The following is a 15006-nucleotide window of genomic DNA, read 5'->3' as shown; positions in this document are numbered from 1 at the left end:
TTACCCTAAATAAACTATGAAAGTATAAAGCTGGATTTAATTACAAATATTCAATAAAATAATTAAAAATTTGTAATAAATTTAAATCCTCGTATTGGGCTCGTTTCTAATTTTCTGCAAGTGTTGTCTTCACTAAAATAAGCATATATTGAGTTTTCGATATCCGATTGATACGTTTCAAAATGTGTTGGAAAGATAACTGAAAGAAGGTTTAGTTTCAAGAAGATATCATGCCTTAAAAATATATGGATATTGTCCAAAAAATCATTCCAAGTTGACTGATGTATTGGGCTTCAAAATCAACTTTAATAAAAATATTTCGGCTTTGGAAAAAAATTATACCGGATAAAAATCAAGGACTACACTTTGCTATGAAAAAGAGTTTATCATAAGGGAGGATAAGAAAGTTAAACTCACTCTATCATCCTTGACTTGGGTATTTATAATAACTCTAGCTAGTGATGTCAGGTATATAATAATTATGACTAATTGTAGACGAATAAGCTAAATAGATCTGACAATTAGATCTTAGATTTTGCCCTGATAAGTCACATGGATCTGCCAGAGGTTTTGCATATGTACTATAGTTAACTCAGAGGTCTTTGTTCGGAGGATGCAGACTCTTTGGAAGCTCCGATGAGCAGAGAGATATGTCTGAGAGTCTCTATTAACTGAGAGTTGACAATTTCGAATGTCATCTCCAGAGGTATAACAATATGATTTATTAGGAATAAAATTTGTCGGACGGATAGAATTTTCTGAAAATGTTGAAAATGGACTAATTAAGTAATTAATTATTTTGGGGTGGTTTACCGAATCGTGGTGGAAGCTCTCTCTCTTTTAAATGAAAACGAAAGCATTTATTTTAGGTTTAATGCAAAAATAAGTGTTTAAACTATATTCTAAGTTAACTTTAGGTGTCTAAAGAATTTTTCGTTAAAAATAAGTGTTTAAGGTTTTCTCCGTTGCACTTTTAGATGCATAACGTTTTCTGTGTTATACTTTTAGGTGCTTACACAATAACGACCGTAAAAAAATCGTTAAGTGACACATGTAATGTTTATATTTGGCTTAGTGTAAAAATAAGTGTCAAACTATACCCTTAGTTAACTTTAGGTGCCTAAATAATTTTTCGCTAAAAATAAGTGTCAAACATTTCTGATATTATACTTTTAGGTGCATAGCTGTAACGAGCGTTAAAAATCGTTAAGTGACATCTGTCATGTTTATATATTTTTTTAAAATCTTTATTTTAAAAAAAATATTATTATTTAATTTAAAGAATTATTTTTTTAAATTACAAAAAAAATCCTACAATCCTAAAATCTCTTATTTCAACCTCATTATCAACTGTCATTGACCATAACCAACTATCTTCGCCATCGTCGAACGACCATTCACCCATTATTAGACCTCCACTATCGATCATTCCTCTTGTTGTCAGCCCAATCCCCTTAAACCCTTAAACCTAATACTCAAATCCCTAACCTAATTTCAAATTTATTATTCTCTTCCTAAATTAACTTTAGGGATTTATGGAGACGTTGGAGGAGATTTTGAATGCAACTGGAGAAGAAGAAAATTCTTTGCACAAGCAAGGGAATTGCACAAGCGAGAAGGGAGAAATTTTCCCTTAAAATTTTAAATAATATTTTAATTTTTTTAAATTAATATTTAAAAAATATATATAAACACGACACATGTTAGATAATGATAGAATTTAACGATCATTACAACCTATGCACCCAAAAGTGTAACGTTAGACACTTATTCTTAGTAAAAAAAATAGACACTTAAAGTTAATTTAGGTATAGTTTAGACACTTATTTTTGCATTAACCCAAAATATAAACATGACACGTGTTATTAATGATTTTTTTAACGGCCGTGACTGTGTAAGCACATAAAAGTGTAACAGAAAAATGTTAGATACTTAAAATGTAACAGAGAAAACATTAAAAACCTAATTTTAACAATTTTTTTAAACATATAAAATTAAATTAGGAATTGATGAAGTGTTTATTTTATTATATTTGTGTGGGGTTGATGGTGCTAGGAAACAAAGACACTAGAAGTCGAATTGAAAAGTAAAATTATTTTTCAGATCATATATTTTTTACTCTAAATTCAAACCCGAACTTATTTCTAAAAAAAATCTGATCCGATTTCAATTTATTTTTTAAAAAATTTGACCCGATTGAGTCGGATCGTGTCGAAACTCATCGGGTTCGATTTCTGTGCCCATCTCTACTTCCCTCTTAATTCCCTCTAAATAACTAAATAAGATTAAGATTAGAATTAAAATTTATATAAAAAAACATACGCTTTTCTAATCAGCCAAAATAAGAAATTAACTATTTATTGACAACATATCAACTTATGAAAGGAATGAAAATACATTCCAAAAAAAGCACAAAGTATAAGACGGTAATGATAAAAAAAACACACACACACACACAAATTAAAGGAAATTTGCACTCTCCATCGAACAGTAACATTCAGCATTATACAACGAAGTAGACAAAATTACTGGTTACCATACTTTGTAAAGGGGCATCTATATTTCATCTGTAGGTGAACCTACAGATGGTGGTGGTGGTGGTGGTAATGGTGTAGATTAATCTACAGATGGTGGTGCTGATGGTGGTGGTATAGATGAATCAACAAATGGCGATGATGGTGGTGGAGGTGGTAATGGTGATGATGACAATGACAGATTCAACAGAAACCCAACCAGTATCCCTATCAGTCCCACAACAAACGCAAACATTAAGGAGAAGCCGGAGTCATTCCTACGTTGTCGTCGTCTCTTCAGAAAATCCTGTTTCAGCAAAATGGGGGTGTTTACTTATTGGTCACGGCAGTAGTGAATTGTAATGGTGTACTTCTGCCATTTTTTTTTCGGGCTCCGATTAAACTGTTAGGCTGAAGGTTTTTACGTGGATGAAAAAAGTTTTACTGGTTTGAGTGGCAAGTCTGAAGTAAAATCATACCAGTTCTTGTTGCAGCTGCAGTGTTTGCCGAACAGCTGTATCTCTTTCATCCTTCAGGTGCCGCACAGTCTGGTTCATGAATGCAGAAAGCAAATGTAAAAAGATATAAAGATCAGATTTCGGGTTTTCATTTTTCAAGTTACCTTCACCACCAAACAAATAAATAAAAGGGCAAGCATATAACAACAAATTACACAAATGCAAGTAACATAATGATTTGCAATAGCTAGCTTAACATTATATGAAAGCAAAATGAACAAGGTACTTAATCCATTATAACTCCATTATAACCAGGTTGTAGTATAAACATGGCTACAAGTAGGGGTGAGTACAACTCGACTCGTATTTTGATAAACTTGAATAACTCGACTTGAAAAAATTTCAAATAAAGTTTGAGTTATAAAATAAGACTTGAATAACTCAAAAAATTTAGTGATTAGTGGATTGATTTTCAACTTCTCTACATGATATATGTATATTGTATATGAAAAAATATAAAGCAATATATATGTATATCATATATGAAGAAATATACATGATATATCGACTAGAATTTCACAAACTCGACTTGACTAGAAATTTTTTTAAAGAAATTTGAGTTATAAAGTAAGACTCGTCAACTTGACTAACTCGAATTTTTTTTACTTTACTCGACTCTATCGAATACTCACCCCTAGCTACAAGGAACTCAAATTAGCTCATGTAAACCAGACAAAAATAGTGCCAAGTGCCTACTTATTTTAAACAACCAATTCCGGATCAAACAAAACCAGACTTTGAACATAATTGATATCACAAACGCATTTAAAACAGAGGTTAGAAGGAGAGCTTTGAGTTGCCTATATCAGTACTGATTTCTATGCCTCTACCGTCAGATCAACCCAATTGAACCTTTACTGAAAACCTCAAATTGTGCATAGACCACGCACGTATATATTCCATAAAACAAAACAAAAATAATAAATAACCAGATCATTGACTAGACTCACAGAGTTCGAATCAGCGCTTTGTTCTGGGTAGCTCTTGAATCCTTCATCTTCTGAATTTCCTCGAGAGGAAGGATTTACATAAAAAACTTTAAGCTTGCACTCCTGTATCTCCCTAGTGCTTTCCTTATTAAACTGAATGCAAAGACAAGGATGCCAATCCAAATATCGTATTGAACTATGAATAACATCATAAATGAAAAACATTATTCTCAATGTCGGTATTCTTACAGTATCCGCCGGGAGGTCATCCACATCAGTATTTGGAGGCACTACAGTACTCTGTAACAGAAATTTGTCTTTGCATTGCATATCTGGAGGATATTCCCGTTGAGCTTGGAGAGTGACTGACGTTCAAGCATATCAACGAAAATCAGTTTAATACATATAAGAATCTCGAAGAACCATCCAAGAAAATCAATGGATGGAAGCAGATTGTGAAACTTTTAATCGATGAGATGGTTTAGGACAGAACCGATTAGTAATAATACCTCTAATGACAGATGAATCCAGAGGCTGTACAACACCGGTATTTGGTCGTACAAAGTACTTCTTAGGTGAAGTTGTTTTAACCTAACATGATAATGAGTTGGGATAACTAAAATCATACAAACAAAAGAAAACCCTAGAATGGACAGAGAATACACACAAGTATTCAGATGCATTTGCAATGGTAACAGAAACTTTGTGTACCTTAAACGCCACATGGTGATCTGTGTTGTTCACCACTTTAAGATCACAAAAGCTTGGCTTTTCAAGCTCAACTGAAAACAGATAAGCATGACCAAAAGGTAACTAAACCTTAAACTTGTTCCACAACATTTTTCAAGAATCAAACAATATACTGTACATGAAGACAACGATCACAAAGGCATTAAACTCTCAAGCATTTCAAATAAACCAGCATCTAAAGACAAAGTTGAAGGTAGCCAAACATTGACAAAATGTTAAAAAAGATTAAAAACTAATAAATAACCTGCTTTTCTTTCCTAGCATTTTCTAAGAAACACCATGTAAACCTTCACAAATTAAATTAATGGTGCCTCTGGTTGTAAGAGAAGCCGAATTGGTATGTGCTAGAATCCGAAAAACATCGTCAATCTTTGAGATCAAGGGAATGATGTAAATAAACTAATTAAAATTTAAACAAATCAACATATAAGTCACTAGAATCTCCACAAATCTAATACCATAAAATTGTCAAACAAACAATCACCTTCACTGCATTCCATCCCTATCAATCATCACCTGAAATTCAACACAACATTGATCCATCGCACCCATATTTTCCGATTTACAAGTTGACCGCATAACTATAAAATTGATAATGAACTTTCACATACATCCAATGGGACTCTACATTTACAGTTTCATGAATGTATACATTACATGCATAAGAATTACATGCATCCATTCAAGAATTTACTTACAAGCGAACTTGAGGCCATTGGGTTGGACAGAGATCAACTGACTATTCCCATCAGCAGTCATGACTGGGTCCACCAACCTCCCCCGCCAACACTATATCTTTACGCTCTTAAAAAAAGTGGATAAATAAATCAAAATCACTAGCAATAATCTTTCAAAACCTAAGAGGAGGAAGAAAAGAATGAATGACAAATCAACAAAAAGAACCCAAAAACGTAGAAAAAAGAAATTATCTAACAAAGGTTTGAAGAGAGAGAGAGGAATTGAGTAAATATTAATGAGCGGAACTAACATGTGGTGCAAAATGCAACTGGCTCGGTCTAAATCCGAGGTTTCGTCTTTCGATTTCCCTTTTCCTTTCGGGTGTGGTAAACGGAATCACCGATATAGACGCCACCGAAATCGGAGTTTTTCAAGTTCAAATAAGATTTTAATTGTTTTCTTCTTTTTTAAATTTTTAGAAGAAAAATACATTAAAAAATGGTAGGGGAAGTTGTTCGGAGGTTTTGTACACCATGAGAATGGCAGACGCAGGTGTGTGGTTTCTATGAGAAAGAAAAGATTCAGGAGGAAGAAGGGTTGGAGACACGTGTCACTTTAATAGGGTTCTGTTGTAACAGCCTGGACGTGGGATTCATTGACGTGGCACCCACATTAAATCGAACCTCTTATGTGTCACTTTAACATTTAGAAGTTCTTTTTTGGGCAAAGTACACGATGCTACTTCGATTATAGACTATTATTCTATTAGATCTCTTAATTATTAAAACTTATAAAATAATCATTTAATTATAAAAAAAATACTTTATTAAGTCACGATTATTGAAAATTACAAAGGGATAGACTTCGTGTGGATGAGAGATGGAACACTAATTTACTTTCGGTGAAAAGAAAAGGTGAAGCCAAATTGCCTTTGCCTACGGGAGGAAATTCGTTGAAGTGCACTAAAATTATAATGCGTTTTTTAGTGGGTCAAAAAGGATAATATTCCAAAGCATGACATAGAAAAATCAAAAACTAACATGAATGTATGAATATATAGACATTATATAATACAAATTATTAATGAACCAAGATTTAAATAAATATAAAATACCTCAAATACTATTATGATACGAGAGATGAATAAAATTTATTGAGTGGTTTTTAGAATGTTTTTATAATATTATGATATTAATTGTGAAAAAGAAAAAATGAATCTTTAACATTATATCATCAACTTAATAATGTGACGGTAATGAATAAGTATTTGTTGTTTTGGATTGATAAGTTTTTCGATAAATTAAAGGGTGCATAAGTGTTTTTTCAAGATTGATTTGCGATTGAAATACCATCAACTAAAAGTTAATGATGAAGATATTTCAAATGTTTTATTTCAAACACGTTATAGATATTGAAAGTTATTAACCATGCATTTTGGATTGACTAATACTTCGGTAGTATTCATGAATCCTATCAACTAAGTATTTCATTTATATCTTGATCAGTTCTGTAACATCCCAAAACAAGAGCAAGTGACTAAAATGGAAGTTTTGAAAATTTGAAGTCTGATTTTGAAATATTTGAAAGATTTTTTTAATTGTTCAGTAAATAACTGATGGAATAAGGGGTATAATGGTCATTTGGCAAAGAAAGATTTTTATTTTCCCTTATAAAAGAAGTAGACATGTGGAGAGGAGAAGAAAAATAAGAAGACTCTATAGATGCTTGGCTTTCTTCTTCCTTTCTTCCCGTGGCTCCATTGGTAAGGTAAGATTATGTCAAGTGATTGTTTCCTTTCAATTTGAAGTTGGGTTTAATTCTTGAGATGATAATTAAGCTTAAGGAAAGCTTAATTTGTCTTAAAACCATAAGATGAAGGAGTTAAGAGAGATTAAAGATTAGAAGTTTTTAAATGAAATTTTGGAAAAGAGTTGATAAGTAGAATTTGAAGTTAAATTTGACTTGTCAAAGGGTTAATTAAGAAGTTAGAGGTGATAGAATTGAATTAAGAACACATGTAAAATTTGATGAAATTCATTTATTCAAGAATTATGGTGAATTATGAGAGATGGTGAAGTGTTATAGTGTTATAAGAAGGTTTACATATGTATAGATAAGTTTTAAGGTATAAGGAGGGGTTAATAAGTAGAATTTGAGGACAAAGTAAGACATTTTCGTGCTCAAAATGGAATTTAAGACATTTTCGTGCTCAAAATGGAATTTATGGGTTGTGTGCATCGATGCATCTTCAATGTGTATCGATGCACTCTCAAATAAATAAACATTGAATGCAATTAGTGCATTGATGCATAAGGAGTGCATCGATGCACCCCCTTAAAATGAAAACATCGAATGTAATTTGTGTACCGATTCATGGATAGTGCATCGATGCACATGTTAAGGAATGCATCGATGCACTGTAGAATGTACTGATGCACTTCAAGGGGAAATAGAATTAGACCTTTCTTTAGGTCTAAGAAATTATAGATTAGAATACATCAATTGGTTAATGATATGTATCAATGTATGATTATGTAGATATCGATCATGAATAATTTCCGGGATGACTATCAGGTTAAGATTCGATCGAAAGAAAGGAATTATAAAAGGGGATTGAAACTTAGTGAGGCCAAGGTGAGTGCATACTATTGGAATATATGTATTTCTACATGGGAATTAGACTTGTGATAAGTTGTTCCCTGATATTTTGAATATATAATAGCATGAGTCGAAGCATGATTAGGATTGTGTACTATGTGAATGTGTCATGTTTGCATTACATGTTATGTGTTGTGCATTTATGTGTTATATGATAATGATTTAGGAAACAATATAGGAATATTATTTGAGTTACTTAATAATAAATCATAAGATTGCATGCATATGTAATATAAGTTATAAGATGGGAAAATATGTATTTTATATGTATATGAGAAGATATAAAAACAAGAAACAAGTCAACTGATAAAGGAATCTGAAATTGTATGAAACATGACATAAGCTATGTGATTAAATGAGAAATGATATGAGCACATGTATATGTGATTATGAATGACAAGAATATGAGAAAAGGTATATGTGACATGTTAATTATATGGAAGTGAACTACGTGACTATGTGATCATATGAAATGTGATAAGAAGCTATGTGCCTATGTGATAAGAATATGTGAAATGATATAAAGATAATGCCCATGTTATGTGTTATGAGATTTAAAGATATAGTTGGCATGCCAAGAGTTGAGGGATTATCAGTGGTCCTTCGGAACATAGTGGTACTTCGGGACATAGTGGTCCTACGAGACAAATTTTACACGCCCCTAGTGGGATTTTTACGAGTTGTGGTGACAACATAGTGCACAACCTCTATGTACTCACGTATATTTAGCTCTCAGAAATATTCATGGGCTAAACAAAGATATAACAATAAATATATTCCATGTGAAGAATATGCTTTTGTGATATATGATGATATTTGTATTGTTTGTTTATGAGTCATATATGTTGATTAAAAAGGTTAGGACAAGAGGATATGATTAACATATATAAATATTAATAATATGGATAGTGATATAAGATTAATGAAGTAAATGATGAGTGATTTGTATCTGTGTACATTTAATTATACGTAATGTTATATTGTTTTGTGTGATAACATGGTATGATATGTTCATGCATGGTTAAAAAGTTAGAGTTTCTCTTATAAGTTTAATGTCTCACTAAGTCATAGACTTAGCGTGTGAATGTTTTACACATAGGTTTGAGAAGCGAGAATGGAAGTAGCGATGAGCAAGACAAGTCAATATCTTCCTTACGAGGATCAGATCAGAAACATATTGAACATATGTATTTTGTTTATAGAGTTTAGTTGGCATGTAGTTACAAGATTTGAATTGAATATGCTCTGATCGTTTTAAAGAAACAATTTGATTGTATATATTAATGTAAAGTACTCATTTTCTTAAATGATGAATTTAAGATTTTACGGAATTGTAAAGAACAGAGTTTTGAAAAGCTAATGTGACACCTCAGACTCGGATCTGGGTCGGATACGGGTTGGGGGTGTTATAAGTTCATGGTTATCTTTATTAGTGACATTTTAGTATATTAGTAAACTAAAAATATCGTAATTATCACCTTTGGGTTATGTTAGAATTCTTCATGGTAAGAAGGTTTTGCTAAACTTTTTGAGTGTAAATTTTGGTTGAGTGTACGTTTTTAGGCCATGTGACTCTGGCTGAAGGGATTCGTATGAATCCAAAAAATATCAAAGCAATTGTGGAGGAAAGGCTCCAGGAATGTATCTAAAGTTTGAATATTTTAGGACTTGTCGATTATTATTTAGATTTGTAAAAGGAATTTTTAAGATTGCATTGTCAATTACCAAGTTATTCCTTTTTATTTGGATTGAGAAATGTCAAGAAAATTTTGAGGAATTGAAGAGAATTTTGATTGAGGCTCCGGTTATTCGAGTTTAGGAAATACTTTGTACAGTGATATTTCTCTTAATGGATTAGGAAAAGTGTTGAAGTAAGATTTAGCAAAATTACTTGTATAGATAGAGGTGTTATATCTTTACGGATTATAAAAACTTAAAGTATATATTGTCACAGAAAAAATTCAATTACTAAAAGAGGGACAAGATCCTAATAGAGTATGATTTTTCTGATTGACTATTATCCTATAAAAACTAATGTGGTAGCTGACAATCTTAGTTGGAAGACCTTCAATACTTTAAGAACATTGAACATGTAGTTTTCTTTAAAGGGTGATGGTGTTTTGATAGTAACTGCAAATTAAGCTTATTTTGTTAGGTCGGATTAAGAAATTATTAATAAGAAATTAAATTGATAAAAAAAATTAGGTAACTTGAAAGAAAAAATTACGAAAACGTATGGTTCAATAAGATAAATATGGAAAAATACTTCCAATAGGTTGTATTTGATCAAAGTGGTAAAAGTGAATGTTGTTATTGTTAAAGGATCTGAATCTGAACAATTTCTTTACCCACTTTCTTCATTATGAACTGTGACAATGATGTTCACCGTGTATGTATCTTCCTCAAATGAAGGAATAACAATGACAAACTCATCCAACATCAATCGAAGCTAATACGAAATAAGCGCAGGCTTATTCCCATCATCAAAACTAACTCCGTTAGCCCCTAAATCATCCCATTTACCATGATTGAACTCCTTGTTTGGTTTTATCTCTGGTTTCAAAACCCCTTTCTTTGAGCAGCTTTTAACTTTGATGGCCCCAAAGGATTCATTCACAAACAAAGAAAACTCACCACCCATAATACTTGTTAGGTTGTTCTCTTCTTCTTCGAGACAAGCTAACGCCATTTTTCTGCACCATTCACTCCCCAGACTTTGGGCTTGGGCCTTGATGTTGAAGATCATGGTTTCGGCTAAGTTTTTGCTTGAACTTAAGGTGATCATGTTAGAAGAGGAACCATTGGTGGTTTTCAGACCAGGAATGTAGAACAAGGGAAGCTTTTTGTTGTTACTTTTGTTGATAACGTTGTTATGAATATCAGCCCATATCTTGAGGAACTCTTTCTTTAACAAAAGATCGGTAAAAAGAATGCTGCAGCTAATCCTAATTGAATATCCACCACACTCGAAATTAGTAACCTATAATAACATAACAAGTCAAGAAAATTCAGGGTCATAAACCTCAGCTCAAATTCTGTAGATGCTCCATATATATCTTTTATAAATTTAATCCTCAAATATAATGTAATCCTATATTTAGACCTTTTTTTCTTTTAAAAATATCAATGTATATGTCCAATAATTAGGGATGACATCAGTTCGGGTTAGATTTTTTCTATATATTTTATATTAAAAATATGTTTTCGCCTCCTAGAATTGTATAAGTTTATCTCTTCTAAAATTTTAAAAGTTTATTATTAACCTAAAATTGTATGTTACTCCCTTAATTTAGAGGTTATTTTTCTGATACTTGAACGTAAAACAGTGGGGAGAAGTGTGGATTTTGTTCATCAATATCTTTCTAGAAAACAAGTTGAGCTTCAACATCTTCCCTTTGTTCGGATTCAAGAAACTCGGACAAATTCATTTGAATTTAGGCCTCGATGAGTCTAATGCCGCAATCATTGGAAATGATCTCTAATTCTCCTTCTCTTTTTCACCTTTTTGAAGACGTCCAGAAATCATTGGTTGCTCCATTAAAGCTATCCCAAGTGTTTCATTGATCCACCCAGCAAGCAACCAACCCGAAGTCTTCTTCTTTTTCCTTTCTGTAATATTGGACCATGTTCAAGCACCTTTGGAAAATCCCAGGGCCGACAACACCCCTGCCACACTTGTAGTGTCTGTCGTGGTTCAGTTATCATCATCGGAGTTACTGTCTGAATTTCTTCGATGGATAGCTTAGGGGAAAATGTAGCGCTTTGGTTGACCATCTTTGTGTTGGGAAATAAACCGAGTACGAGTAATTTCCTTATAACCAGATTAGTGAAAATGCGAAATAAAAGCGGAAAAATAATACCCAAAATTGATAAGGAGTTCAACCAATTATGCCTACGTCTCCGAACTACTGTAGATCTTTTACTAAAGAGAGAAAATTTATAAGTGTTTACAAAACACTCACAATTCACAAGAAAGCGCTCTAGTTTAGGGAGAAAGAAATGATTTTTGGGATGATCTTGAAGCTAAATGGGTTAGGGTATTTATAGTTGAAGCTTAAGGACTAATCTAGTAAATACCCTAAAGTGTAATGACTATTTGTAATTATCCCATTATCATTTTTCTACAACCATCTACCAAACTTTGAAAAACTATTTTCAAAGAAACATTTACCAAACTTTGAAAACTATTTTCAAAGAAACATTTAACAAACTTTGAAAACCATTTTTTCAAAGTTGGTTGCCAAACTTTGAACTAATACTTTCAACAATCTCCCACTTGAAGACTGATTTTAATCTGTCTTCACACCTCGATCGATGCATCAGCATTTCTAGTCTTATTATTATAGCATGCCAACTGAACCTGAACACAACTTCAGTTTGTCTGTGGTCACCGTCTTTGTCAACATGTCTGTCGGATTTTGAGCTCCACTGATCTTTTCAAGTTTTAAAATCTCATCTTCCAGAAGAGACCGGATAAAATGATATCACAATATGTGCTTCGTCCTGGAATGAAAAGACGGATTCTTTGCTAGATGGATAACACTTTGACTGTCGCAATACAAGACATTGTTTTCTTGTTTCTTGCCTAACTCTTCCAAGAAACTTTAGAGCCAAACCATCTCCTTGCTTGCTTCTGTAACAGCGACATATTCTGCTTCAGTTGTGGAGAGAGCAACTATCTTCTGTAGTTAAGAAACCAAACTCACTGCAGTACCTCCTAGAGTATAGACATACAATGTAGTCCTCCTTCTGATGTCAACATTTTTGGCTAAGTCAGCATCTACATAGCCTGTCAGTATCGTATCTCCATCTTTGAAACAAAGTGCTTTGTTTGTAGTACCCCGCAGATATCTGAGGATCCATTTGGCAGCTTCTCGGTGTACCTTGCCTGGATTATTCATGTACCTGCTAACAGCTCCCACTGCATGAGCAATATCTGGTCTAGTATAAACCATGGCATACATCAGACTTCCAATTGCTGAGGCATACGAAACCTTCACCATGTGTGCACGTTCTTCCTCCATCTTTGGTGACTATTCTTTGGAGAGTCTAAAATGAACACCTAAAGGTGTACTTACTGGTTTAACATCTTACATGTTGAACCTGGAGAGTACTTTGTTGATGTACTCAGTCTGTGATAACATCAAAGTTCCCGACTTTGTGTCTCTCTTAATCCTCATCCCAAGAATATGCTTTGCAGCACCCAGATCCTTCATAGCAAACTGTTTCGACAATTTTTGCTTCAAGTGTATAATCTCTTGCATGTTTGAGCCTGTAACGAGCATGTCATCAATGTACAATAATAAAATAATGAAGCCGTTGTCGAACCTCTTGATGTAGCAACAATGATCTGCTTGGCATCTGGTAAAACCACTGCTATTCATGAAGCTATCGAACTTCTTGTACCATAGTCTAGGAGCTTGTTTTAAACCAAACAAGCTTTTCTTCAACATGCATACCAAGTTTTTCTTGTCTGTCTTTATGAAGCCTTCTGTGTAACACCCCCAACCCGTATCCGACCCGGATACTAGTCCGAGGTGTCACATTATTATTATTTTTTTAAAACACTTTTCTTACCAAAATCATAACATTTGAACTTATATTAAGAAAATACGATTATATACATATATTAATACACTTTACCAAAATACTCAGAGCATACACAACTTAACCCTTTAGTTACATGCCAACCTCCATTTACATAACAAAATGACCTACTGATTAAGTTGCTTCTGATCTGATAGTTGCAGGAGTAAGGTTGTCCAGCCGCTTAACCTCGAACGTCTACTTTATCGGATCCTACGTGTGAAACAGTCACACGCTAAGTCATCGACTTAGTGAGACAATATAATAATAATGATAACAAAGAAATGCACTGGAGATGCTATAATTAAATGGAATGATATGAAAATCAAATACTTAACCATGCAATTTATATCATCATGTTCTTTACCTGTCATCATAATATCTTGACATTCATGAATTTATATTAATAAGATTGTTTGCCCATGATACCATACTGAGAACCTAAGGTATGTGAGTACTGTGAGGTTGTGCACTATACTGTCACCACAGCTCGTATAAATGCACCGAAGTGCCACATAGAATTGCACCGTAGTGCCGCATAGAAATGCACCGAAGTGCCATATAAAGTTTCCCTAAGGACCACATATCATTCCTTAAGAATCATATACATATGCCAAAGATCAAGTAGGTGTCTCAACAGACCTCACACCTGTTCCAAAGAATACATATATGTCCCGAAGGACCACATATCATTCCTTAAGAATCATATACATATGCCAAAGATCAAGTATGTGTCTCAACAGACCTCACACCTGTTCCAAAGAATACATATATGTCCCGAAGGACCACATATCATTCCTTAAGAATCATATACATATGCCAAAGATCAAGTATGTGTCTCAACAGACCTCACACCTGTTCCAAAGAATACATATATATCCCGAAGAACCACATATCATTCCTTAAGAATCATATACATATGCCAAAGATCAAGTATGTATCTCAACAGACCTCACACATGTTCTAAAGAATACATATATGTCCCGAAGGACCACATATCATTCCTTAAGAATCATATACATATGCCAAAGATCAAGTATGTGTCTCAACAGACCTCACACCTGTTCCAAAGAATACATATATGTCCCGAAGGATCACATAGACACTCTACCCTTGGCATGCCAACTATACCTATAGTTCTCATCTACATAACATGGGCTTTCACCATTCATATAATTTATATCGCATAGGCATATTATTTTCATATATTTATCACATAACTCATATAACTTTTCTTGCATATTCAGGTCACATAATGCATATGGTATGAGTTCATGTCAAGTATCATAATATTGAATCTAGACTTATCACAAGTCTAGGACTGAATAGAATATATATTTATGCTATGCATATGCACTCACCTAGATTTCTTTG

The 15006-nt window shown here is 33.1% G+C and overlaps 1 protein-coding gene across 2 annotated transcripts; it reads right to left on the bottom strand.

Annotated features, from left to right (window-relative positions):
• Window positions 1–2462: 2462 nt before the first annotated feature.
• Window positions 2463–5832, bottom strand: LOC120162637 (vesicle-associated protein 2-1-like). Of its 2 annotated transcripts, none has more exons than XM_039172748.1 (9): window positions 5699–5832; window positions 5409–5514; window positions 4672–4742; window positions 4470–4551; window positions 4210–4325; window positions 3982–4113; window positions 2993–3061; window positions 2652–2820; window positions 2463–2615 (listed from the first exon to the last, which is right to left on the bottom strand). In XM_039172748.1, exons 2-9 carry the CDS (start codon window positions 5467–5469, stop codon window positions 2557–2559), a joined length of 759 nt encoding a protein of 252 aa, XP_039028679.1. In that variant the 5' UTR covers window positions 5470–5514; window positions 5699–5832; the 3' UTR covers window positions 2463–2556. The 2 variants fall into 2 exon arrangements, with proteins under 2 accessions (XP_039028679.1, XP_039028680.1); XM_039172749.1 differs by having other exon boundaries at window positions 5409–5505.
• Window positions 5833–15006: the final 9174 nt, after the last annotated feature.

The sequence above is a fragment of the Hibiscus syriacus genome, unplaced genomic scaffold (assembly GCF_006381635.1).
Source record: "Hibiscus syriacus cultivar Baekdansim isolate YM2019G1 unplaced genomic scaffold, ASM638163v2 tig00111403_pilon, whole genome shotgun sequence".
NCBI lineage: Eukaryota > Viridiplantae > Streptophyta > Magnoliopsida > Malvales > Malvaceae > Hibiscus > Hibiscus syriacus.
The sequence above is the reverse complement of the archived record's forward strand: the minus strand, read 5'-3'. Positions and strand labels throughout refer to the sequence as shown.